This window comes from Ziziphus jujuba, chromosome 9, assembly GCF_031755915.1.
Source record: "Ziziphus jujuba cultivar Dongzao chromosome 9, ASM3175591v1".
In the NCBI taxonomy this organism is placed as follows: Eukaryota; Viridiplantae; Streptophyta; class Magnoliopsida; order Rosales; family Rhamnaceae; genus Ziziphus; species Ziziphus jujuba.
Genome location: NC_083387.1, coordinates 23,939,222 through 23,966,021, shown reverse-complemented (window position 1 = coordinate 23,966,021; position 26,800 = coordinate 23,939,222). Strand labels below are relative to the sequence as shown.

At 32.0% G+C, this 26,800-nt stretch overlaps 3 protein-coding genes and 1 long non-coding RNA gene across 6 annotated transcripts; 2 read left to right on the top strand and 2 right to left on the bottom strand.

The window, feature by feature from the left end:
* Positions 1-2,152: 2,152 nt before the first annotated feature.
* LOC125424294 (uncharacterized) lies at positions 2,153-3,353 on the bottom strand. The gene is made up of 2 exons (XR_007243067.2): positions 2,520-3,353; positions 2,153-2,345 (listed from the first exon to the last, which is right to left on the bottom strand). It is a non-coding gene; the product is annotated as an uncharacterized LOC125424294 (long non-coding RNA).
* Positions 3,354-3,647: 294 nt separating this feature from the next.
* LOC107427533 (BRASSINOSTEROID INSENSITIVE 1-associated receptor kinase 1) lies at positions 3,648-13,542 on the top strand. Of its 2 annotated transcripts, none has more exons than XM_048481210.2 (11): positions 3,648-4,343; positions 4,533-4,665; positions 4,781-4,852; positions 6,034-6,177; positions 8,191-8,262; positions 8,378-8,449; positions 8,549-8,625; positions 9,766-9,894; positions 9,975-10,316; positions 10,564-10,958; positions 12,885-13,542. In XM_048481210.2, the coding sequence occupies exons 1-11, from the start codon at positions 4,238-4,240 to the stop codon at positions 13,203-13,205; spliced, it is 1,863 nt and encodes a 620-aa protein (XP_048337167.2). In that variant the 5' UTR covers positions 3,648-4,237; the 3' UTR covers positions 13,206-13,542. The 2 variants fall into 2 exon arrangements, with proteins under 2 accessions (XP_048337167.2, XP_048337166.2); XM_048481209.2 differs by having other exon boundaries at positions 8,549-8,628.
* Positions 12,726-26,800, top strand: LOC132799228 (uncharacterized). Of its 2 annotated transcripts, none has more exons than XM_060820514.1 (6): positions 12,726-12,763; positions 21,235-21,871; positions 22,121-22,515; positions 24,106-24,733; positions 24,983-25,377; positions 26,285-26,800. In XM_060820514.1, the coding sequence occupies exons 2-6, from the start codon at positions 21,361-21,363 to the stop codon at positions 26,603-26,605; spliced, it is 2,250 nt and encodes a 749-aa protein (XP_060676497.1). In that variant the 5' UTR covers positions 12,726-12,763; positions 21,235-21,360; the 3' UTR covers positions 26,606-26,800. The 2 variants fall into 2 exon arrangements, with proteins under 2 accessions (XP_060676497.1, XP_015893397.3); XM_016037911.4 differs by lacking the exon at positions 12,726-12,763 and adding an exon at positions 20,420-21,113.
* On the bottom strand, positions 14,457-17,511 carry LOC107427534 (laccase-14). The gene is made up of 6 exons (XM_048481212.2): positions 17,413-17,511; positions 17,019-17,170; positions 16,585-16,832; positions 15,860-15,988; positions 14,746-15,699; positions 14,457-14,587 (listed from the first exon to the last, which is right to left on the bottom strand). The coding sequence occupies exons 1-6, from the start codon at positions 17,494-17,496 to the stop codon at positions 14,457-14,459; spliced, it is 1,698 nt and encodes a 565-aa protein (XP_048337169.2). The 5' UTR covers positions 17,497-17,511.

Here is a 26,800-nt window from a genome sequence, read left to right as displayed (position 1 = left end):
AAACAATAATCAAGAATTGCCCAAAATTTTTCAAACCCACTGGAAACAAATTTTATACAAACCTAGTACAGGAAAAAATTTAGATCCAAACTTGGGCATGTAAAATTATTGAAAAATAAATATAAATATATCTATATATATATTTTTAATATACAAATTGACAAACAAAATAAACTTATACCCATAGCTAAATCGTACACACGGCTGAACATGAAATTAAAATTTTTTTTTCTTTCCACCCGAAACACTAAAATCATAACAACTTATACCAATTAAATATATATATATATATATATATATTCAAATGAAACAGATCAATCCATATGAAAAAAAAAAAATACATCTATATAAATATATGTTAAATGGGTTTAGTCTTAAGTTTGTAGAAGAATATTATGGAAACAATATATGAATATATGTGGAATAAAATTATAAATAATAATACATATAAATAACAAAATAAATTGAGAACTTGTATGTCCTTAGCTTTGATATGCTTGTTGATGAAAATTGATTCCTCCAACTTTCGGTGCATCTGATTTTTACCACACTACTATGCAATGTTCAAAAATCTTTGATTTCCTCTAGTTTGCAGTAAACTGGTGAGGGAGAGAGAGGATAATTCAAAAAACAAAATTTTTCTTATTTTCTTACTTTTGCCTTGCAAAAATCAATCCCATCAAATTCCCAAAACGGAAAAACCAATTAAAACCCAATAATGCCATTTAAGCCCCATTAAAACCAAAAATCATTCACACTAATTTATTGCAAATACGTTACAATTTTTATTTATCTATAGATATCTAGAAATTAGTCAAGTCACTTGAATAAATAGATTTTTTGTTTGTTTTTAATGCTCTAAAACGTTGTTTCCTGATGATGTCTTTGGATTGAGTATGTTTATCGAGCATTAGTGGAAGTATTTATTTTTTTCTACTTTCCCATTTAAATCAATGGAAGTTTCTGGGACACAAAAGGAATTATTAAATAACATATATATATATATATATATATAAATATAGGATTTAATTTTCTATTATTAGTGCCTGAGATGTAGAAAAATTTACCAAGGTATATATCAAAATGTTATGCGTTACTAATTATATTTGGAAAAAAACTTTAACAAACTATTATGATTTATATATTTTAAATTACTAACAAGTGAATTTATATATATTTGATCATTTACAAATAGAAAAGATTTAAATCTTTTGTTTGGATTGTAAAAATGAGAGGAAAAGAAATGATAAGTAAGAAAAAGAAAGGAACAAATTAGACTTATTTTAACCATCTAATTTTCTGTTTAAATTTGATAGGAAATAGGGGAAAAAAAAAAGAGTTTAATAAAACTTTTGAATATTCCAATATTATTCTTGTTAATTTAAAAAACCAATTGATTGAGATATTTTATATTTAAAATATTTTTGTAAAAGTATAAACTACTTTAATTATTTTTTACTTTCCCTTTCCTTTCCATTGATAATCATCCAAACGAGCAATTATTATAAATATTTTGTTATTCTTTTCTTTTCTCAATAAATTTATCATTTCTTTTCTTTTCCACCCTCCAATCCAAAAATAATATTAGGCAAATTATATGAGAAAAGCAGGAAGCAAAATTTAGTAAGTTAAAATTCTAATATTTTATGTTTTTTCCCCAATATTAAAGTTAGAATTGATTGTAAGAATACTCGTGAAGTCCATTAGATTTAATGATTATTGGATTTCCATAAAATTGATAAGATAGTACCTACTTAAAAAATGCAAGGTAAATCTTACGGTGTGTTTGGATAGAGATAAAATTAGTGGAAATCTAATTCTTTTAAAAAAGTAATATTTTTTTTTTGTTTGGATATTTATTATGAAGTGAAAAAGTGTGGATCCAAGAAATTAGATTCCCACTAATATAGAAAAATATATGGAAAATTTATTTCCACGTATATAGGGATCATTTTGAGAATAAAAAAAATAGTTTAATTTTTTTTTAAATTCATATTTATCCTTAATTTATTATATAATGTTAAATTTAATTACTTATAAATTCTAACTTTTCTATTACTTATCAAATATATTAAAAAAAAAATTAATTTTTAAAAAATTAAATTTTGAGAATCATTTTCTTTCTACAATCTTAAAGTAAATGCAAGATAAATTTATTTAAATCTGATTTTATATATATATATATATATATATTTATATACACATGGTGTTGAAGTCTATCATTTGGGTAAATCATGAGGCGGTGGAAGAATCATACTTGTTGGACCATCACCATCTTTCAGTAGGAACACCATATTCATTCCCCATGTGGTATGACACTATATGGCAATGCAGCAACCATATACCTGTAATCATCATCAACAATCAAACTTTGTTAATTTTCACACACACAAATTAAAAAATATTAAGGTAACTATAAATATGTATACACACATACAGTTTGGTAACTGTTACCAGGTCAATTTGATTAGAGACTACAACAATATATGATTATAATACTAAATTGAAACTCAACTAACCTGGATTATCGGTCTCAAATCTAATGGCCACCCATCCATTCTTTGGAACTCCGACTGTAGTCTCCTCTGGTGGGTCAACAATATTATACCTTCAAAGGATCCTCCTTGGGGTTAAAATTACCAAAACCCCACCCAACAGGATAAAAGCTATATCCATGTAAATGAACAGGTTGGTTATCACTTGCCTAACGAAGAAAACGTCAAAGAAGTCGCCGAGATATCGCCGATGATGTCGAATATCGCTGACCCATCGACAACGATAGAGGGGGGATAGAATTTCCGTCAGTGATATCGTGGAAACGTCACCGATTCCGTATAATATCGCCGTTGTAAGAAGAAATCGACCGAAATTTTGAAAAACCGATGGAAAAGCTAGTGAAGTTTCGTGTAACGTCGTCGTTCACTCCGATTTCAAGCAAAGGAGAAGAAGACGATGCAGAAGAGAAGTGAAGATGACGAAAATTTATTATTATTTTATTTATTTATTTTAAATTTTCATCGATTAAGAGATGAAACGTGCAAGTGAATAAAGTGAATTAAAAAAGTAATAAAAAATTTTGTATTATTATTTTTTTAATGTTCATTGGTTACAGAAGTCAAAGAGATGATAAGATGTATGAATGAAAATTATTATTTATTAAGACGCGATGTTGTAATATAGGGCCATGCAAAGCCAATTTTTTAATATTTTCGATAAATAATAAAACAAAAACTATATATATATATATATATAAATAACATAACGTACTGTAAACCAAGATATCAAAATTTTTTATTTATTTTTATTCTTCTTATTATTGTTAATTTTATTATTATTATTATTATTATTAATTATTATTGTTATTATTGGAACCACTATTATTATTATTATTTTTTTCGTATCATTTTTTTTTACATTTTGATGATAATAAATATTTTATTTTTTTTAATTACAATAAATTTTAATATTTATAAATTATATTATTTTTTTATTTTAATTATTATATTTTTTTATATTATTTAATTATATTAATTATTTAATAGATAAAAATTTATATTTTAAATTAAATATTTAACATTTCTATAATTTTTTTGATATTTCTATCGTATATTTATTGTTTGATGTTTCTATAGATATAGGTATTTTGATCACTGCACTTGTGAGCACATTTGTGCCCTGCAAAATCAGCTCCACACTTGCATTGTATTCAAGAACCAAAATCATTGTGCCAAAAGAAGGTGTCAGCAAGTTCTCTGGCAAGTTATCCCCCGTGTAGTTGAACTCCATTGGGGGCTTTCTTGGAAACTCAATTTTGAAACATTTGGGATTTTACGGTAGTAAGCTTCAAGTATATCCACAGGTGGAGTCACGAAGCTAATGTTGTTCACACTGGCAGCAAGTTCTCTCACTTTCTATTTTTTTGGTGTATTTCTGCATTTTCTCGCTCGCCAAAGAAAATTTTTCCCGGAAAGTGAGAGGAAAGTGGAGGGAAAAGGGGAAAAGAAAAAAAGAAAAAAAAAAGGAAACGGAAAATTGACACTTTTAAGAGATTTTTATTTTCCTGAATTCAACGCGGTCAACGGTGCCAAAAAAAAGCATGGTTTGGAATTTGACGAGCTCGAATTGGAATTAGTCAGTCAACGTGGTTCGTTGTTGGCGAATATTTTTGTTTATGAAGTAAAGGTTTTGGAGTTGTGAGGAAAAAAAAAAAGAAAAAAAGAAAAAAAAAGAAGAAGGAATGGAAATGGCGGAGCGAGTGATCTCGGTGATTTCTGCGGCTTCTTCTTTTCTGTGGCTTATTCTTCTGTCTGGTTTGGTGGGAAAAGCGTCTGCAAATGCCGAAGGTCTATTTTGTTTCTCGGCCTTTTTGATTTTTTTTCTCTTTTCTTTAGTTAATTTGTGATTAATTTAGCAATTATTTTTAAATTAAATTGTTCCTCTTGCTCTGTTCGATTGCTTTGCTGCTGAATTTAATTCACCAATTGAAGCTGTTTGGATTGGCTTAGAATCTAAACTGATTTTATGTAAGACAGGTGATGCTTTGAATGCGTTGAAGACGAACTTAGCCGATCCTAACAATATCCTGCAGAGTTGGGATGCCACGCTCGTCAATCCCTGCACATGGTTTCACGTTACTTGTAATAGCGAAAACAGTGTAACAAGAGTGTAAGCTCATTTTGCTTGGCTTTTAGGAATTTATCAATTCTTTCTGATATTTGTAAATTTATTCAATTTCCATGTGGTCTAGTGGCTAAAATGCTTGTATTTTGTGTTGACTCAGTGATCTTGGCAATGCAAATCTTTCTGGTCAACTGGTTTCACAGCTTGGCCAGCTTTCGAATTTACAGTACTTGTAAGTCATATTACTTTACCTGACTTGGAAGTTTGTTTCAGTCTACTTGTACTTTGTATTCATGAATTGATTAGGCCTTTAAAACTCCTTTATCTCTTTCTTGCGCACTAACATGAATTTATAATTTTTAAAATTACCATTTTATGCTTTTCGTTGTTAATTTTTGCATTTATGAATGGACTTGTTATCATGTTTCCATGTAATTACAATAAAACTTTCTACGCTTTTTCTGTATGTGAATATGTATTCTATATTTGGATCAACTTTTGCAGACCAATTCTCCTATTCCATAATTGCACATCTATAATTCATATTTTGCCTTAGAAAATAAATGGATTCAATGCAATAAAATGACGTATTAATCTAGTTATAAAATGAGCTGTCTGGGTAACGTATTTTCGCCAGAGAGAAATGAACTTAGATTGCTCCAGGCTTTCGATCATCTGTTGCACCAGATTTGACTACCTCAACTTGTTTCAATTCTGCCCTTTTTTTTTTCCCACTCTACAATCTAATTATGTTTTCCATTGGCTTTTTTGGAATATAAGTTTATCAAAATCTGTATTAAATGAAATTCTACATACTTGTTCAAAGATGATAGAGGCTAGAAATAAGTTACCTCATCCTTGTGTTCTCTTCCTATAGATTACAAGTTTGTATGCTCATGTCATTGCGATGTTCAGCTATCCATGGCTCTGGTGCTCAACTTGTTTACATGTTGACATTTTCAAGAATTCCAAATTTCCAACCTCTAAGCATAGTCAAGAATGATCATTGCATACTCTTTTAGAGCTGCCTAACTGTGTGATGCTATATTTTTCATAACTCCTTGTATCTAGAGTCAGACTTTATAAAGCTTTTGCAAATATATTCTCTTATTCATCAAGACTAGTTTGTAATGTTTCTGTGTAAATTTTCATTTACCTTATCTGTTGTATCTTAAAGTTTGGATGTAATGACATCTGGTTCTTTGGGAGTTTTTATGCTTTTTCTTGTGGCTGCATGCGTATGCTACAGATGCTGTGAATTGCATATATGATTTTTGAGCTATCTTCTTTTGTTTCAAGTTCTTTATTTTTGCCATACTCAGCATATGCTTTGAATGGTTTATGCACTTTCATGTTTATGCCTGTCATGTCTTCCATTTATCTGTTGATTACTGAATCATTTTTTCTTGACAGGGAGCTTTATAGTAATAATATAAGTGGAACTATCCCGGAAGAGCTAGGAAATTTGACAAACTTGGTGAGCTTGGATCTTTACTTGAACAATTTAACTGGTTCCATTCCAACAACATTGGGCAGGCTTCAAAAACTACGTTTCCTGTATGAACCACATCCTTCACCTTCATTCATTAGTTATGGTAGTTTATGCAGTTTTTTCTTTTTTATTTTTTTCTTTTTTGCTTTACAATTTTCATGTCATGGTAGGTTTTGACATTCTTGTTCCTAACATCAAAAATAAAAAAGAATGGTGCTTCTTACAGGGAAGTCCTGTGATTTAAATACTTGAGAGATTCTGAAATAGTAAGTGTGTGGAACTTTACATTCTTTTAAAAAACTACATTTATGAATTTGTTTCAGCTGTATTATCTTTGAAAATGGGGTTGTTGAGGAGAATTTTAATTGTAAAATTAGAGAAAGGTGGATGATGTGCAACATTATATGAGGAGAATTTTTTATCATAACAGTGGTGTTAGAGAGAAACTCTGTTGTTCTTGTTAAACCAACTCTGCTATGACTGGTTCCTAATATTGGGCTGTGCTCAAGCAAAGTTGTTGTAAAGTGAATGTTGTTGAGATTTAAGAACTGGATGTTAAAATGGACGAGTAATGTGAGGAATGTAGTGGGGAATGGAGATGTGCAGTATGAAATAGACAAAAAAAAAATATCATTGACCACCCGTTATTTTTATCATAATTACAGGAAGCTACTGTTGGTTTGAAAATTTGTCAGTTGGTTCCTCTAGCTTTTCATCAACAGTCCATATTTATGATTTGAAACTGATTGTATTCTGAAACAAGGGAACTAATTGATGAATGTCGTGACTACAAGGTTAGAAGAGAACCAATTGATTAACTTTAAAATGAATGGCAACTTCCTATTTATATAGAAAACTTATATACAAATATACAACCATGTGTTTATGCAGGTCCATTAATATTGGTACAAGGATATAATGCGACTAGACTACGTACAACAGCTAAATCCATTTCCTAAATAATTTGAAATTTTGTTATCTGACAAGTGTTGCTCAGACTTAGTGTGGATAATAATTATGGGCACGTCCTAAAAACCTAGGATATGGAGAATTAGCTAAAAAGATCCGAAAAAATAGATACAGATATATAGATGAGTTAGACAGTATAACAATGATAGTGGAAATTTTATGGGTTATCTTGTTTTTCTTTTTCATTTTTATTTTAATTCAGTTAGTTTGCATGTAACCAATCATTTAAAGAAAAAAAAGTAAAAAAAAAAAAAAGAAGAAGAAGAAAAATTGACAATAGCTTTATTGACTGTTTATAGAAAAAAAACTTTTAAATGCATGAAGTGAGGTAACTAATTCCAACATTGTTTTGTAATCATTTGGTCTTATGATTTTATTTATTTTTTTTCAAGTGGTATTGGAACCAAGAAAATATTTCTAGCTTTTCTGCGGGGGTTCCAGGAAGGATTTCATCCGGTAAAATTGTCCTGTTGTATGGACATGTGTACTTTAGGCTAAATGAAGATTTGAAAATCATAGTTTCTGACAGATATTCTCCAGTTGTAACTTGTAATGTGATTGTATTTGTAATATTCATCTTCTTTTGATTTTGCTTTTAACCAAGTTCTTTTTCTAAAATGTTTAGTTTAATATTCAAGGTTAAATGCATGGCTGGACATTTTAGAAAAGTATAAGAAATTTTCCTAATTGATAAATAATCTGCTAATGCTGAATATTGTGTTGAGGTATGAAACATTTGTGGAGGATTATCTAAGAGAATTAGTATTTGAGAATTGAAACAGTTATGACTTACAACCTCATAGCATCCATGTGACACAATGCAGTTAATTGGGAGAACTTTGTGTATCTTCTTTTTATATGCCTTTCTACATCTATCCAGAGAGCTAAAGTTGAAATTGTTAACATTTTTCAAAGCCATCCATAACCAAAATTATTCGGGAACTGTTGGATTCTGAATGGGTATTACTACTTCTAATCAGTATCTGTATTTATTTTTTCTTTGATCTTTTCATGTCTGTATTGTTAATCATCTAAGAATTACGTCCATTTATTGTGAAAGAATCATTATTGATTATGTGGAAAATAACATTTTATATTTTGTGAGATAGGCGTTTGAACAACAACACTTTGTCTGGATCTATTCCCATGGTTTTAACCACTGTTTATTCATTGCAAGTCCTGTAAGTGTTAACTGTTAATTTTCTCAAAAATAAAAGATTTATGTTATATATATATTTTTTCCTAGGATCACATAATGCAAGAACACAACATTCTAACATTACCATACAAATACAGGGATCTTTCCAACAACAAACTGACAGGAGATATTCCAACCAATGGTTCTTTTCAATTATTCACTCCCATCAGGTTCACTTGAAGTAGTTTCTTTGCATTCAACTTTCTGTTATACTTGTTCATTTTGACCTGCTAAAATGTTGTGGCTGATGGCTAGTTGTTGTCTTACAGTTTTAATAATAATCCACTGAACCGACTCCCAGTTTTACCACCTCCTCCTATCACCCCTGCACCATCAACACCTACAGGTGGTTAGTAAATGTTTATATTGATTGAAAAGCTTATTGTATTATTATGTAACTAATTTCTGTTCGCATAGCTAATATAAGTAACCGAATAAACATCTAGTCTCTTCATCCTACTAATCCTATATCAGCATTTCCTTAAGATGGTTGCTAGTTATTTTGTGAATACTAATAACTTAAAATTGATCCAAGAGTTCATTACATTAGTTATGTCTTGAGTTTCAATTGGAATTTCTTTGTACATGTTTGATACTTCTTCATGGTGGAATCATAGTAGATATGTTTTCCTGTCTACGAATCTTTCTTGGTTAATAAAAACATTAAGAAGCTTTTATTCTGCATATTACTATATTCCTTCTTTAATTTGCCTGTACATTACGATGCACCATCAATGTCATATGTATATTATCATGGTATCTCCTTGTTTCTTGTGGTAGATTTAGTTTTGAACACCTTTTTATTTTCTAGTTTTGGGTTTGAAAAAGAAGATATTGTTGGTTCAATGATGGAATGTGTGGTAATTGGATGCCATGGTTGGTTGAGAAGCTGCACTTATATCTTGACCTAGTTTACTGTTTAATAATGAGAAAAAGAGTTAATACTGTTTTGGATTGTAAATGTGCTGAATGCAACTCACTCCCTTGGGTTCAATTCTACCAAAAGAGCATAATCTTTCTTAGTAGCTGTCTCATGCTTACAGATCATAGAGGATGGAGGTGGAGGAGAAAGGAGGGAAAGAAATAATAATTGGAGCATTGGACTTTAGTCATTCTTGAACTGCATTAATATTTTGGACTGCTAATATTTTTTGTTCACTAGAGCTTAAGTTATTAAGAATGGGTCCAACTATATGTATAAATTGAACACAACATGTGTTTTGAGTAACACTTCCCTCATGTATAGATTCATCCAACAACAAGACAGCAAGCCTCACACTTGCAAATCAATAAATACCTAGAAATATTAGTAAAATAGGATTTGTGAATACCATGTTAAAACCCCAAAAAACGTAAGCTATTAGGAAGAGCAACTATGTGTATCAGGCTAGCACAATACATTGTAGTGAACGGTCTGCCTTTTGGATCTGTGCTCTTATGTCATGACATGTATAATTTATCTGTTTAAAATGGTAAACTGTTTTAGGTAATAGTGCAACTGGAGCCATTGCCGGAGGAGTTGCTGCTGGTGCTGCTCTGCTTTTTGCTGCTCCAGCAATTGCACTTGCTTGGTGGCGACGGCGGAAACCGCAGGATCATTTCTTTGATGTGCCTGGTTGGTTAATTAGAAAAATTGTCTACTTCTATTATGGTTTTCTGTGTACAAGGTGTCTTACTCATCTACCTTGTTTGCAGCCGAGGAGGATCCAGAAGTTCATCTGGGACAGCTGAAAAGATTTTCTCTTCGTGAGCTACAAGTTGCAACAGATGGTTTTAGCAATAAAAATATTCTAGGTAGAGGTGGATTTGGTAAGGTTTATAAGGGACGCTTGGCTGATGGTTCTCTTGTCGCTGTAAAAAGACTTAAAGAGGACCGTACACAGGGTGGGGAGCTGCAGTTTCAGACAGAGGTAGAAATGATCAGCATGGCTGTGCATCGTAATCTACTTCGACTTCGTGGATTTTGCATGACACCTACTGAACGGTTGCTTGTCTACCCTTATATGGCTAATGGAAGTGTAGCATCGTGTTTGAGAGGTAGTGTTATTTGATTTAAGAATCACAAATTATTTTAATTTCTGTGGGATAACCTGATTTGCTTTCCATGCTGCTGTATGCTTCATTTACTAATGTGTGTCAGTGTGATATCAGTCTTTATGGTGGCTGTGCATTACAGAATTCAAAATATAAAACCTCCAAATGTCAAATGTTGAATCTTATGTGGCCTATCTTGCTTATAATGTGTTCCTTTTTCTCTTAAAATTTTATGTATACTTGATTGTAGATCGTCCTGAATCCCAGCCACCACTTGATTGGCAAATACGGCAACACATCGCATTGGGTGCTGCGAGGGGGCTTGCATATTTACATGATCATTGTGATCCTAAGATTATTCACCGTGATGTGAAAGCTGCAAATATATTATTAGATGAAGAATTTGAGGCAGTTGTAGGAGATTTTGGGTTGGCTAAACTCATGAATTATAGAGATACTCATGTTACAACTGCTGTACGTGGCACAATTGGACATATAGCACCAGAATACCTCTCAACTGGAAAATCTTCAGAAAAAACTGATGTTTTTGGGTATGGTGTTATGCTTCTTGAACTCATCACTGGACAAAGGGCTTTTGATCTAGCTCGGCTTGCAAATGATGATGATGTCATGTTACTTGATTGGGTATGCATTCACAGTCTTCCTCTCATAAATTGTGATTTCATATTACATTCTTTTAACGCTAAACAATATTTCATGGCATTAGTTCATTTGGATCATATTAAATACAATGGTCAGTTTACAGTACGGATGCTCTAATTTTAAAAGGCTCTGGTTATGACATTATAATTACAAAACCAATTCTTTATAGGACAACTAATATTGAGATCAACAAAATTGATGGAAGAAGACTGCTTGCAATTGAAAAAGGATAGTCTCTTCTGTATGTTATCTGCACTTGAGGTTTTCCTGCCAATTTGTTAATCTCTGCTGTCCCCATTCTATGGTAGAATTCAATTTTCAATGGTGTTAAGAAAATTCCATATGCTTATACAGAGTCCAACTATTCTAACAGTGATCATTCGAGAAATTTAATTAGGGATGGGCATTTTTTGATATTGAGTATAGAACAATGAGGAAGTCATAATAATTGTCGATACTCATAGTTTAAAAATAAAAAAAAAAAGAAAAAAAAGAAAAAAAAGGCGCAAAACAAAAAAAACTATAATTTCCATTAGTTAACACTTGACATAAGCAAATTACACACAATTAGGTCAAAAATAAATAAATAAATAAATAAAAACAGAAACTAAAAACTACCCATGTTACAAAATGACATCTTTAAGTTCTTGTTTTTTACATTTGTTGCATAGGAAACTCATTTTAAGTACTAATAAACTTTTTTTCTCAATGTATACAGTTATGATTATAACAAAGCTATTGTAAACTATATTTTACTAATAGCTTTTTGGTTCCTACCTTTATATACATGAAATAGATGTCAGTTGTATGTAAACTCCTATTGTTGTTTTAGTTGGTTGGTCAAGCGGATATAGCAGGCATGAGAAATTCAAATTGCATTTTTCAGTTTGCTCTAGAATATTTATAATTGTTGGTCAAAACTGCATCTAATAGAGGATCCTCTGCCATGGAAAGCCATTACCACAGGTGCAATTGGGGATGTTTTTAAAGAATAATTTGTGGTAATGAAACATGTATTGAGGCAATATTACACTGCTAGCGTTTTAAGATGTTGTTTTTTGCTTATTTTCAATATATATATATATATATTCTCTTTTCCGGTAAAGTGTCATAATTTTTTCGTACTAACAAGCTCTTTAAATTTGTTGTTGATGTCTTGATAATTTCCTTTTGTTTATTTTTCGTTTAAGGTATTTTTATAATTCTTATAGGCCACTTTTTTATAGCCTCTTAAATTATTTATCCTCATTCCCTCATTCCCTCATGTATTTATCCTCTTAACTTGTTGATCTTTCATGTATATTGATTATAAGTCCATGACAACAGCGATGTTGACAAGAAGTTCAAATACTCCTTTTGGGATGTATTCTATTTTAATTATGAAAAAGATATTTATAGATCTCAAAAATAAAAATTTAGTATTGCCTATTATTTTAGCTATAACGTTTTATTAGCTGCTAATGATAAAAATTTAGTATTGACTATTATTCTTGTCAAAATGTGTTTCAAAACTTGGATCATTTTCAAGGTATGCTCTAAAGGTGCACAAGACTGAATTAACAGTGCTGGTTTAGGAATTGGCAATACGCAAGTCAAAAAGCATTCTTGCCATCAAATCAATCTGTTGGTTTGTTTAAGCTTTATATTAAGAAGCTGAACCAGAAATCCATTGTGTTTGGTGACTGTTCTGTTAATTCATGATAAACTACCAAACCTAATATTTTTCTTAGAAAATTGAATTTTTAATCTCAACCCAATTCACATCGTCTCCTGTGGGGTTCTATTTGGTATAATTGTTTCTTTTGTGATTGCATATTAATTCTTTTGGGTAGCTCAATGCTAAAGAAGTTATTTCTTGTTATCCTGTTGAAGCTTGTGTAACTTACCTACATTTTCTTCTTACTTTAGGTGAAAGGACTCTTGAAAGATCGGAGGCTGGAAACACTGGTTGATTCTGATCTACACGGAAATTACGACGACGATGAGGTAGAGAAGCTGATCCAAGTAGCTCTACTGTGCACGCAAGGGTCCCCGATGGAAAGGCCAAAGATGTCAGAAGTTGTAAGAATGCTTGAAGGTGATGGCTTGGCAGAAAGATGGGAGGAGTGGCAGAAAGAGGAGATGGTTCGCCTAGACTTTAATAACCATAACCACCATCAAGCTTCTAATTGGCCCGTGCCTGACTCGAGCTCACAAATCCCTGCAGATGAGTTGTCTGGTCCCAGATAATCCCCCTCCATGATTCTGTCATTATACATACAAAGTCTCTTGAAGGCCAATTTTGTGTATATGATTTTCTTTCTTTTCCTGTTTATTTTTCATTTTAATTTTGCTCATGTCCAGTTTGAAACACATTTGGGGTCGGTGTTGTAATTTTTATATGGTTTAAATGATACTATGAAAATTTAGGTGCTTACCAAACATGGCGTGAAAAGGCCACAAAAGCACCCATCGAATCTCATTTTTATATATATAAATACATGTACCTAGAAATTAGTCGAGGCAGTTGGAATGAATAGATTTTTCTTATTTATTTTTAATGATCTTAAACATTGTTTCCTGACGATGCCTTTAGATTCGAGTATTTTCATCGAGTGTTAATGGAAGTAAATTTTTTTTTTTTTTCCAATTTCCTATTTGAATCAATGGAAGTTTCTGGAACACCAAAGGAATTATTAAATAACATATATTTATATAGAATCCCATTTTCTATGATTAGTGCAAGAGATACTAAAAAAATTTGTCAAAATGTATATTACTGGTCATATTTGTAAAAACCTTTGACAAACGATTATACTTTATATATTTTAAATTATTAACAGGTGATTATGATATCCACTTCAAAGTGTTTCAATTTAACACTCAAATTGCAAATTGGACATGGAAAAAAAAAAAGAAAAAAAGGAAAGAAAAAAAAGCATAGAAATACAAAACATTTGTCTTTTGTAACTTCTTTAAGTATACACCAGTAGTCTATCTTATTGTTTAGAAAGATGACAATATAATTTAAGCAAAACATAATAAAAGCGGGATATATATATATATATAATATTTTGATCATTTACAAATGAAAGCGGAATATTATTATTAAAAATATACATAGAAATGGATATATACATATGTATGTATAAAATTTTGTGAAGAGGTTTGTATCACTCACTTTAGAAAAATTATATGAGAAAAGCAAGAGCAATGTTTAATTAGTTTTAATTTTTTCTTTTGCTATAGTTTTAATTTTTTTTTTTTTGGTCCACTATTCAAGTTAAGAGTTGATTGTTAGAGGGTGAGTAACTAAGTACCCGTGAAGACCATTTGATTTCATGATCATTGGATTTCCATAAAATGATAAAGTACAGCTTAATTGAGAGACCCAGTGGCCATAAATAATAGTACTTCAAAAATGCAAGGTGAGTTTTATTGAAGCTTGATATATATACATATATATATATATATATATATATATAAACATGGTGTTGAAGTTTAGCATTTGGGTAAATCATGAGGTGGTGGAAGAATCCCACTTGTTGGACCATCACCATCTTTCACTAGGAACACCATATTCATTCCCCATGTGGTATGACGCTCTATATGGCAATGCAGCAACCATATACCTGTAGTCATCATCAACAATCTAACTTTGTTATTTTTTACACATACAAATTAAAAAAATTAAGGTAACTATAAATATATGCAAAGTTTGTTATCAGGTCAATTTGATTAAAGACTATAATAATATGTGAATATAAAACTAAACTGAAACTCAGCTAACCTGGATTATCTGCCTTAAATCTAATAGCCACCCAGCCATTCTTTGGAACTCCAACTGTAGTCTCCTCAGGTGGGTCAACAAGATTATACATTGAAGGATCCTCCTTGGGGTTGAAATTACCAAAACCCCACCCAACAACATAAAAGCTATATCCATGTAAATGAACAGGATGGTTATCACTTGCCAACACATTTGTGCCCTGCAAAATCAGCTCCACACTAGCATTGTATTCAAGAACCAAAACCCTTGTGCCAAAAGAAGGTGTCAGCAAGTTCTCTGGCAGATTATCCCCAGTGTAGTTGAACTCCACTGGGGGCTTTCTTGGAAATTCCATTTTGAAAACGTTTGGGATTTTATGGTAGTAAGCCTGGAGTATATCCACAGGTGGAGTCACAAAGCTAATGTTGTTCACACTAGCAGCAAACCTTTTACCAAAAGGCCCTGTGCATTTTTCATCACTGCTGCAATTCAGAAGATTCACAGAAATGGTGAAGAACAAGAAAGTGTCAACATCTAGAGGTACTTTGGCTGGGTGGTCTTTTGTTGCCAGGCTTCTAAATTGTTTCGTGAAAGCAGTTGACGCTTCTGTTCTGTTATGAGGAGGTAGATTTGGCAAATATGGAGTTTTTGGTGAAGAGTATGTGGCATTAATACTATAATCTATAAGAGCTGTTGTCATTGTTTTATCGAAACCGGCCCCTAAAGCGCTTGAGTAAGCTGCTGCAGCCATGGAATAGAGAGAAGGAGGTTGATCTGCTTGAAGCAGAACATCCATGGATTGCCCAGGAGTGATCATAATATAATTTGTATCTATTGGTTTTATATAGAGTCCATCTTTTCCAACTACTACCATTTTGTGCCTTGCAATTCCAAAGAATAAATTTTCGTCCATTACTGCATTGATTATCCGAAGAAGATAGGTTTTTCCTTGCAACACATTCATTCTAAAAGTCCCTGTTACACCTCCATCATCAATGTATATAACATTGGCTTTGTTTCAAGATGCATATATATATATATATATATATGAAGTTTTTTTTTTCCCCCTCAAAATCTCGGATAATTTTCTATACATAACTATAAATACATGTAGTTGTGTAGATGTTGATGATACCTTTTTTGGAGCATGGATAGAGGAAACCCGGTTGCCCATTTATGGTGTATGCATCTGACAATATTGGTTCTCCTCCTGTTTTATTGGCATTTGATGGTATCTCCATCACATCTTTCTTCCACCACTCTCCTATATAGACATTCATCATTGCATTTTTACATTTTTTTAACAAACTACTACTAATTAATCAAATACGTTAATGATCACTGCAAATAAAAATAAAATAAATGTACATTCTGTCACACCATTTTTTGTTATAGAGCAGCATATTGTCATTAGATGTTCCACTTGATCCTAACAAAATTTTGTGATAAAATACTATGTGTTTGAGTAAAACGTGTTCAAAAAAAGTTTTGGGAGAAAGTAATGCCAAAATCATCGTTTCTTCAAGCAATGAATATGACTTTGAATCTCTCAACTCCTAATTTTACATTATTTTCCAAGAAAAAAAAAAGTTGTTCAAAGAGAGGTTTTGATTATTTATTAATGTATTTAAATTAATCTTAGTCAAAAAAGTAGATGACTAAAATTTTTTTGACCCCAAAAAAAAAAAAAAAATATATATATATATATATATTCATTTTTATCCAAAACTTTTATCCTTTTGTACACAGCTCCATATAATCCTGTAGCTTTTGTAACCAATACTATTAATCACATGATTTTTAAAATCACAATGATGTTTTTGAAACTTCAATTAATTAAGATGATTATAAATAAGGTACCCAATATAATTGGAATCTCTGAGAAAGGTTTTGGGAAAGGATAGCCAGATCCAAGCTTATTTGGATAAACTATAATGGCTCCATGAACTGTTGCTCTTGCCCACCCACTGTGTGCATGCCACCATATAGTTCCTTCTTCTCTATTCAAGTCGATCTTGTAAATGTACATTTTCCCTGGTATTATAGGGCACTGGGTGATGTACTCAGGCCCATCTGACCATGGATTCCTTGGTTGTCTAGCTCCATGCCTTCATAATATGAACATAAATTAATTAATAATGCATATGCATCATAATATGGTTATATCAAACACACTGCGGAAGCAATCTAGTAGCAAAGCCGCTACTCTTCAAGCAATGATTCCAGAGTATTTGATCCCTATACTACAATATCAAAAAATTAATAAACGCATAGAATACATGAAGTATTTTTACCAGTGAAGGGTGATATTGGTATTGGCTTGGTTGTAGACCTTGATGACTATTTTATCCCCTCTATGTGCTTTCAATGTTGGTCCTGGGAATTTTCCATTCACCGTCAATATGTCCTTGCTAGCACATAGTCGAGTATAAGATGATGACTTCACCTGCAATATATATATATATATATATATACATAAACGCATACATAAGATACCATGTAAACATTTACACGCATATATATATTCTCCTGGGCACTTAACGCCAGATTTTATGTAATTCAAGCAATTAAAACATCTCACGCGTTATATGTAATCAAACATCAGTGTCCAGTTGAAAGTTTACTGCATATACACAAATACATATAGAGAGAGAGAAAGAGAGAAATGGAAGGTTGCAGGTATTATACAACGAACTTATGGTAATGAGTTTTCCCCTTTGCAGATTCAACAAGAAACACAGACAAGACAAAGAGTCCTAGAAACTTGATCATAGGAGCAATAAAATCAAAGGGTAACATTGATTTCATTTACCAATGGTAATAAGTGTTACCAAATTTCTCATATATATATATATATATATATATATGTATGTATATAGATATATAGATAATTCTCTGTAAAAAATGCTTTTCAACAACGTTGTAGATGATAAAAAGAAAAACGACTCGAGCTGAATCACAAGCTAAGATGTTCTGGCGGCAATACAGTAGGTTCGACCATAGCATAGCATTTGGTAAATTTGAGGACCATCATTCAGAAACATGCTGGCTCCTCAGAAATACTTCAGGATTACCTTCTTTTTTCTGGTAAACGATTACCTTCCTTGTATATCTCTCAGTTTTTCATATAATATATAATAGAAAGAAAATCCTGATATGCAATATAAAGAAAATCCTGATATGCATGGATTTTCATCATCAAATCTATATGTTAATTTCTTAAATAAATAGAGCTTATAATATTATTAATATGGGAAGTACACAGTATCGTAAAATGAAATGTTAAGAATAAACAGCAGACTTCCCATATTGGTTAAATTACCAACTCTTTTATTTCTATTTTAAGAGAGCTATAAAAGGAAATATGAAGAATAAATTACGATAAATTTTTTAAAAAATAATTTAGATGATCCTATTTCATTATGTAACATGATATGATATGAAACAATTTTGTCAAGGTAAAAAAAAAAAAAAAAAATTTAGAAAAAAAAAAGGGGGTCATGTGGGACACAGCCTCTGAGAGTACTAACTTTCAAGATACAGAGTCATATGTGGCATCCATTTCAATGTGTTTTGGATTTTACATTTCTGAAAGTACTAACTATTTTTATGTCTTAGAGAGTTTTTTTTTTTTTTTAATTTTATTTTTTCCCAGTAATTCTGAGTTTCAATTGTCCATGGATCCCAAATAAAATAAATAAATAAAAGGGGGTCAATTAATTAGTTGTTGAAGACATGGAATACCGTAGAATAGCAAGGTCTGCTTTGAGTATTATTCAACATTCTGTATGGATGAGGAGGGGCGTAATGGTTCATCACTTTCATGGAATCTGAGGTATCAGTTTCTGCTATTCATTTCTTTTTCAAAACCAAAAACAGAAAAGAATTCGACCACTTTCTTTTCTACATATTAAAAAAAAAAAAAAAAAAAAAACTGTACAACTATTTCTTTCGGTAATTTATTTAAAAAAAAAAAAAAAATACTCAATCCATGACAAAATGGAGAACTAAAACAAAATCCACTAGCATAGCGGAAGACAATAATCAAGAAGCAGCTTCTTTAGAGTTCAGACCACCACTTGGCTATGTTTTTAACCAAATTCGAAGGTACAAAATTTCATTTACAGCAAATTTGGTTGGCCTATGGGCTTCATTTGCTTTCTTAATGAAGCGAAAAATTCATTGAGTGTTCCTAAACTCGTCAAGACTAGTATAAATATAATTTTTGTTTTGTTTTGTTTGTTTTTTTTGGTCAATAAACAATTTGTACCAAACAAAAAGAACATGTTGACCAAAATAAAAAACAAAGAGTACAATTTGCAGCTTCCATATGTTTGGTTACTCTGCAAATCATTTGATATATCCTCTAAATGAAAAACTTTTATATGCAACCGTTAAATGGTACGATGTGAGACATTATCCGAAGCATAGGCTGTTTCATGAATTTTTTTTAGATACATATTAAACTTTTGAAATTATATCAACATATAATGGAGGTTGCATTATTATCATCCATTCATTCCTCACTTGTTGAATAAAACATTTCACATCCCTATTATTGCATATTTTTGTAGTATTTAACTTTTCTACACATCATCTATATATCTATTTTAGTTTTAGCAAATATTCAATTCAGTATATTTTAATAGAATTGAAAATTTTATCCTCTAATTATGATTTTATGCATTTTTTGCTGATGGAAACAATTATATTTTTATCATTTTAATACTTCCAATGACTACCATCATTTTGCACCAATATTCTATTATATAAAAACACAATTACAATATCATCGTTTTTCATTTTACTATAAAATTAAATGAATAACGTTAAAATTAAATTAATAAATATATAAAAATATAAATAATATTAAATAAACATATTAATTGTCAAAAAAACAGATTCTGTTTTTTTTTGACCAAATATAATATTTTTTTACCGATAAAAAATGGCAAAAGTTCATCTTTTTCATTGGTTTTTGTGATTTTTTTGTTTTATATAATTGTTTTTTTCTATTTTCATATCATATGTTATCTAAGTATCTTTAAACTCAAATATCATAAACTAATTTATTACATATTTATATTAAAAAAATTTTAAAAATACAAAAATAAAAAAATACAATAATAGATGTTTATTTGGACAACTTCATGTCATTTCACACCAACGTTTTATCTAATAAAAAAATATAAAAAAAAAAAATAAGAACACATAAAATGTCAAAAAGAATGAGTGAGAATATTTCTTTTAAAAAATAAACGGATGTTTATTTGAAAAAGAGGAAATAAAAAAGAAAAAAATATTTTATAATTTTCAATTTAGTTAAGAATATTTTCATCCACAATATTTAAATTTAAAAAAAAAAAATTTTTGGTTATTTTTCAAATATTAATTTGTATTTTTCAAAAAAAGTCGAAGGCTAAATCCTAATAGCATGTCCTTTACTTAGTGGAAGGAGTATCCACTCACTCAGTACTCCGGGAGTATTAGAGATTTAACTGATTGAAAGAGATAATAATTAAAACAAAGAGAAAACAATAAAAGGGTATGTTCAAGTGTAGCTCTCCAACTTCAACATTGACCTGCAAATATTCAAGGTCATCGATCTTGGCTCTGAAAAGTAAGAAAAAAAAAAAAAAATAGATCTAAGATTTTTATTTATTTTTTCTTTTTTTGTTTCTGAAAGAGGGCCAAATCTCGACTAAGCCTCATCCGAGTATTAGATGGTTCTACATTTATGGATTTTTGAAGGTAACTTTAGGTTTACTTTGTGATGTGAGAAAGAGGAAGAAGATGAATTTGATAGAGTTGGAGAGGGAGGAAGACGACGTTTAACGTTGACGTCTGTTAATCAATTTTACAGCGGTATTTTAGTAGAATGATGTGGCATAGTTTGTCCACATGTCCTTTACTTAATAGAAGGAGTATCCACTCACTCAGTACTCCGGGCGTACTAGAGAACTTTCCGAGTAGGAGAAGGCTGGATCCCACAGGAGACAAAGCTAATGTTGTTCACACTACTTTCAATTTTTTTGTGCATTTCTGCATTTTTTGGCTCCCCAAACAGAACTTTTTCCCGGAAAGTGAGAGGAAAATGGAGGAGGGGGGCGGGGGGAAAAAAAAAAAGGAAAAAAAAACCAACGTGGTTCGTAGTTGGGGAATATTTTAGTTTATGAAGTAAAGGTTTTGTAGTTGTGAAAAAAAAAGGAAAAAAAAAAAAAAAAGGAATGGAAATGGCGGAGCCAGTGATCTCGGTGGTTTCTGCTGCTTCTTCTTTTCTGTGGCTTATTCTGCTGTTTGGTTTGGTGGGAAAAGCGTCTGCGAATGCTTAAAATCTTTTGGTATAAGCGTCCACCCAATTGACATCGTCTCCTGTGGGGTTCTATTCGGTATAATTGTTTCTTTTGCGATTGCATATTAATTCGTTTGGGTAGCTCAATACTAAAGAAGTTATTTCTTATTATCCTGTTGAAGCTTGTGTAACTTGCCTACATTTTCTTCTTATTTTAGGTGAAAGCACTCTTGAAAGATCAGAGGGTGGAAACACTGGTTGATTCTGATCTACAGGGCAATTACAACGACGATGAGGTAGAGCAGCTGATCCAAGTAGCTCTGCTGTGCACGCAAGGGTCCCCGATGGGAAGGCCAAAGATGTCAGAAGTTGTAAGAATGCTTAAAGGAGATGGCTTGGCAGAAAGATGGAAGGAGTGGCAGAAAGAGGAGATAGTCCGCCAAGACCTTAATAACCATAACCATCATCCAACTTCTAATTGGATCGTGGCTGACTCATCTACCTTGTTTGCAGCCGAGGAGGATCCAGAAGTTCATCTGGGACAGCTCAAACGATTTTCTCTTCGTGAGCTACAAGTTGCAACAGATGGTTTTAGCGATAAAAATATTGTAGGTAGAGGTGGATTTGGTAAGGTTTATAAAGGACGCTTGGTGGATGGTTCTCTTGTGGCTGTAAAGAGACTTAAAGAGGAGCGTACACAGGCTGGGGAGCTGCAGTTTCAGACAGAGGTAAAAATGGTCAGCATGGCTGTGCATCGTAATCTACTTCGACTTCGTGGAATTTGCATGACATCTACTGAACGGTTGCTTGTCTACCCTTATATGGTTAATGGAAGTGTAGCATCGTGTTTGAGAGGTAGTGTTATTTGATTTTAGGAATCACAAAGTAGTTTAGTTTCTGTGGGATAACCTGATTAGCTTTCCATGCTGCTGTATGCTTCATTACTAATGTGTGGCAGTGTGACATCATGTCTTTATGGTGGCCGTGCATTACTGAATTCAAAATATAAAACCTCTAAATGTCAAATGTTGAATCTTATGTGGCCTATCTAGCTTAAAATGTGTTCTCCTTTTTTCTTAAAATTTTATGTATACTTGATTGTAGATCGTCCTGAATCCCAGCCACCACTTGATTGGCAAATACGGCAACGCATCGCATTGGGTGCTGCAAGGGGGCTTGCATATTTATATGATCGTTGCGGTCCTAAGATTATTCACCGTGATGTGAAAGCTGCAAATATATTATTAGATGAAGAATTTGAGGCAGTTGTAGGAGATTTTGGGTTGGCTAAATTCATGGATTATAAAGATACTCATGTTACCACTACTGTAAGTGGCACAATTGGACATATAGCACCAGAATGCGTCTCAACTGGAAAATCTTCAGAAAAAACTGATGTTTTTGGGTATGGTGTTATGCTTCTTGAACTCATCACTGGACAAAGGGCTTTTGATCTAGCTCAGCGTGTAAATGATGATGATGTCATGTTACTTGGTTGGGTATGCATTTGCTGTCTTCCTCTCATAAATTGTGATTTCATATTACGTTCTTTTAACGCTAAACAAGATTTCATACCATTAGTTCATTTGGGTCATATTAAATACGATGGTCAGTTTACCGTATGGATGCTCTAATTTTAAAAGGCTCTGGTTAAGACATTATAATTACAAAACCAATTATTTATAGAACAACTAATATTGCCTTTAGCTAACAGTTGACATAAACAAATTACACACAATTAGGTAAAATATATATATATATACACGTTTATACATGTATATAAGAACAGAAACTAAAAACTAACCATGTTACCAAACGGCATCTTTAAGTTCTTGTTTTTTTACATTTGTTGCATAGTAAACTCATTTTAAGTACTAATAAACTTTTTTGTCAACGTATACAATTATGATTATAACAAAGGTTGAAAGAGAAAATTGCTACTATAAAGTATATTTTACTAATAGCTTTTTGGTTCCTACCTTTATACACATGAAATAGATGTCAGTTGTATGTAAAATCCTATTTTTGTTTTAGTTGGTTGGTCAAGCCGATATAGCAGGCATGAGAAATTCAAATTGCATTTTTCAGTTTTCTCTAGAATATTTAAAGTGTTGGTCAAAACTGCATCTTATAGAGGATCCTCTGTCATGGAAAGCCATTACCACAGGTGCGATCAGGGATGTTCTTAAAGAATAATTTGTGGTAATGAAACATCTATTTAGGCAATATTTACACTGCTAGCGTTTTAAGATGTCGCTTTTTTCTTTTTTGCAATATATATATATATATATATATATTCTCTTTTTCCAGTAAAGTGTCGTAATTTTTTAAACTAACAAGCTCTTTTAATTTGTTGTTGATGTCTTGATAATTTCCTTTTATTTATTTTTTGTTTAAGTCTTATAGGCTTCTTTATAGCCTCTTAAATTATTTATACTCATTCCCTCATGTATTTAAAGAATCTTCAGCCCAACATTGTTAATCTTTCATGCATATTGATTATAACTCCATGACAACAGCAATGTTGACAAGAAGTTCAATACTCTTTCTTTTGGGGTGTATTCTATTTTAATTATGAAAAAAGATATTTATAGATCTCAAACATAAAAATTTAGTATTGACTATTATTTTAGCTATAACGTTTTATTAGCTGCTAATGATAATGGTGTTGTTGTCAAAATGTGTTTCACAACATGTATCATTTTCAAGGTTTGCTCTAAAGATGCACAGGACTGAAATAACAGTGCTGGTTTAGGAATGGGCAATATGCTAATCAAAAAGCATTGTTGCCACCAAATCAATCTGTTGGTTTGTTTAAGCTTAATATTAAGGAGCTGAACCAGAAATCCATTGTGTTTGGTGCCTGTTCTGGTAATTCATGATAAACTACCAAACCTAATATTTTCCTTAGAAAATTGAATTTTTGAACTCAACCTAGTTCACATCGTCTCCTGTGGGGTTCTATTTGGTATAATTGTTTCTTTTGCGATTGCATATTAATTCTTTTGGGTAGCTTAATACTAAAGAAGTTATTTCTTGTTATCCTGTCGAAGCTTGTGTAACTTGCCTACATTTTCTTCTTATTTTAGGTGAAAGGACTCTTGAAAGATCAGAGGATAGAAACACTGGTTGATTCTGATCTACAGGGCAATTACAACGACGATGAGGTAGAGCAGCTGATCCAAGTAGCTCTACTGTGCACGCAAGGGTCCCCGATGAAAAGGCCAAAGATGTCAGAAGTTGTAAGAATGCTTAAAGGAGATGGCCTGGCAGAAAGATGGAAGGAGTGGCAGGAAGAGGAGAAGTTCCTCCTAGACCTTAAGAACCATAACCATCATCCAACTTCTAATTGGATCGTGGCTGACTCATGTACCGTGTTTGCAGCCGAGGAGTATCCAGTTTATCTGCAACAGCTCAAAAGATTTTCTCTTCGTGAGCTACAAGTTGCAACAGATGGTTTAAGCGATCAAAATATTCTAGGTATGGGTGGATTTGGTACGGTTTATAAAGGGCGCTTGGCTGATGGTTCTCTTGTGGCTGTAAAAAGACTTAAAAAGGAGCATTCATGGGTGCTGCAGTTTCAGACAGAGATAGAAATGAGCAGCGTGGCTGTGCATCGTAATCTACTTCGACTTCGTGGATTTTGCATGACACCTACTGAACGGTTGCTTGTCTACCCTTATATGGCTAATGGAAGTCTAGCATCGTGTTTGAGAGGTAGTGTTATTTGATTTTAAGAATCACAAATTATTTTAATTTCTGTGGGATAACCTGATTTGCTTTCCATGCTGCTGTATGCTTCATTTACTAATGTGTGTCAGTGTGACACCATGTCTTTATGATGGCCGTGCATTACAGAATTCAAAATATAAAACCTCCAAATGTCAAATGTTGAATCTTATGTGGCCTATCTTGCTTAAAATGTGTTCCTTTTTCTCTTAAAATTTTATGTATACTTGATTGTAGAGCGTCATGAATCCCAGCCACCACTTGATTGGCAAATAAGGCAACGCATCGCATTGGGTGCTGCAAGGGGGCTTGCATATTTACATGATCATTGTGATCCTAAGATTATTCACCGTGATGTGAAAGCTACAAATATATTATTAGATGAAGAATTTGAGGCAGTTGTAGGAGATTTTGGGTGTGCTAAGCTCATGAATTATAGAGACACTCATGTTACCACTGCTGTACGTGGCACTATTGGACATATAGCACCAGAATATATCTTAGCTGGAAACTGTTCACAAAAAACTGATGTTTTTGCGTATGGCATCATGCTTCTTGCACTCGTCACTGGAAAAGGGACTTTTGATCTAGTTCGGCCTGCAAATGATGATGATGTCATGTTACTTGATTGGGTATGCATTCACTGTCTTCCTCTCATAAATTGTGATTTCATATTACTATCTTTTTAAGCTAAACAATATTTCATGGCGTTAGTTCATTTGGATCATATTAAATACAATGGTCAGTTTACAGTCTGGATGCTCTAATTTTAAAAGGCTCTGGTTATGACATTGTTGATATCTTGATAATTTCCTTTTATTTATTTTTCATTTAAGGTATTTTATTATTGTTATAGGCTTTTTTACAGCCTCTTAAATTATTTATACTCATTCCCTCATGTATTTAAAGAATCTTCAGCCCAACATTGTTAATCTTTCATGCATATTGATTATAACTCCATGACAACAGCAATGTTGACAAGAAGTTCAATACTCTTTTCTTTTCGGATGTATTCTATTTTAATTATGAAAAAAGATATTTATAGATCTCAAAAATAAAAATTTAGTATTGACTATTTTTTAGCTATAACGTTTTATTAGCTGCTAAGGATAATGGTGTTGTTGTCAAAATGTGTTTCACAACATGTATCATTTTCAAGGTTTGCTCTAAAGCTGCACAGGATTGAATTAAAAGTGCTGGTTTAGGAATTGGCAATATGCTAATAAAAAAGCATTGTTGCCACCAAATCAATCTGTTGGTTTGTTTAAGCTTTATATTAACGAGCTGAACAGAAATCCATTGTGTTTGGTGCCTGTTTTGGTGATTCATGATAAAATACCAACCCTAATATTTTTCTTAGAAAATTGAATTTTTAAACTCAACCCAATTCACGTCGTCTCCTGTGGGGTTCTATTTGGTATAATTGTTTCTTTTGTGATTGCATATTAATTCTTTTGTGTAGCTCAATGCTAAAGAAGTTATTTCTTGTTATCCTGTTGAAGCTTGTGTTAACTTACCTACATTTTCTTCTTATTTTAGGTGAAAGGATGCTTGGAAGATCGGAGGCTGGAAACACTAGTTGATTCTGATCTACAGGGCAATTACAACGACGATGAGGTAGAGCAGCTGATCCAACTAGCTCTGCTGTGCACGCAATGGTCCCCGATGGAAAGGCCAAAGATGTCAGAAGTTTTCAGAATGCTTGAAGGTAATGGCTTGGCAGAAAGATGGAAGGAGTGGCAGAAAGAGGAGATGTTCCGCCAAGACTATAATAACCATAACCACCATCAAGCTTCTAATTGGATCGTGGCTGACTCCACCTCACAAATCCCTGCAGATGAGTTGTCTTGTCCCAGATAATCCCCCTCCTTCATGATTCTGTCATTATACATACAATGTCTCTTGAAGGCCAATTTTGTGTATATGATTTTCTTTCTTTTCCTGTTTATTTTTCATTTTAATTTTGCTCATGTCCAGTTTGAAACACATTTGGGGTTGGTGTTGTAATTTTTATATGGTTTAAGTGATACTATGAAAATTTAGGTGCTTAACAAA

What these genes read in the sequence shown, in the direction of transcription:
- LOC107427534 (XM_048481212.2), bottom strand. Translation starts at nt 17,496, where the DNA reads ATGATCAAGTTTCTAGGACTCTTTGTCTTGTCTGTGTTTCTTGTTGAA. An exon ending in ACCAATATCACCCTTCACTG is followed by an intron (nt 16,833 to 17,018) that starts GTAAAAATACTT and finishes CATATTATGAAG; the next exon opens with GCATGGAGCTAGACAACCAA. An exon ending in CTATCCATGCTCCAAAAAAG is followed by an intron (nt 15,700 to 15,859) that starts GTATCATCAACA and finishes GAGGTGTAACAG; the next exon opens with GGACTTTTAGAATGAATGTG.
- LOC107427533 (XM_048481209.2), top strand. Translation starts at nt 4,238, where the DNA reads ATGGAAATGGCGGAGCGAGTGATCTCGGTGATTTCTGCGGCTTCTTCT. An exon ending in CAATTATTCACTCCCATCAG is followed by an intron (nt 8,450 to 8,548) that starts GTTCACTTGAAG and finishes GTTGTCTTACAG; the next exon opens with TTTTAATAATAATCCACTGA. An exon ending in TCATTTCTTTGATGTGCCTG is followed by an intron (nt 9,895 to 9,974) that starts GTTGGTTAATTA and finishes CCTTGTTTGCAG; the next exon opens with CCGAGGAGGATCCAGAAGTT.
- LOC132799228 (XM_060820514.1), top strand. Translation starts at nt 21,361, where the DNA reads ATGGGAAGGCCAAAGATGTCAGAAGTTGTAAGAATGCTTAAAGGAGAT. An exon ending in TGTAGCATCGTGTTTGAGAG is followed by an intron (nt 21,872 to 22,120) that starts GTAGTGTTATTT and finishes ACTTGATTGTAG; the next exon opens with ATCGTCCTGAATCCCAGCCA. An exon ending in TCTAGCATCGTGTTTGAGAG is followed by an intron (nt 24,734 to 24,982) that starts GTAGTGTTATTT and finishes ACTTGATTGTAG; the next exon opens with AGCGTCATGAATCCCAGCCA.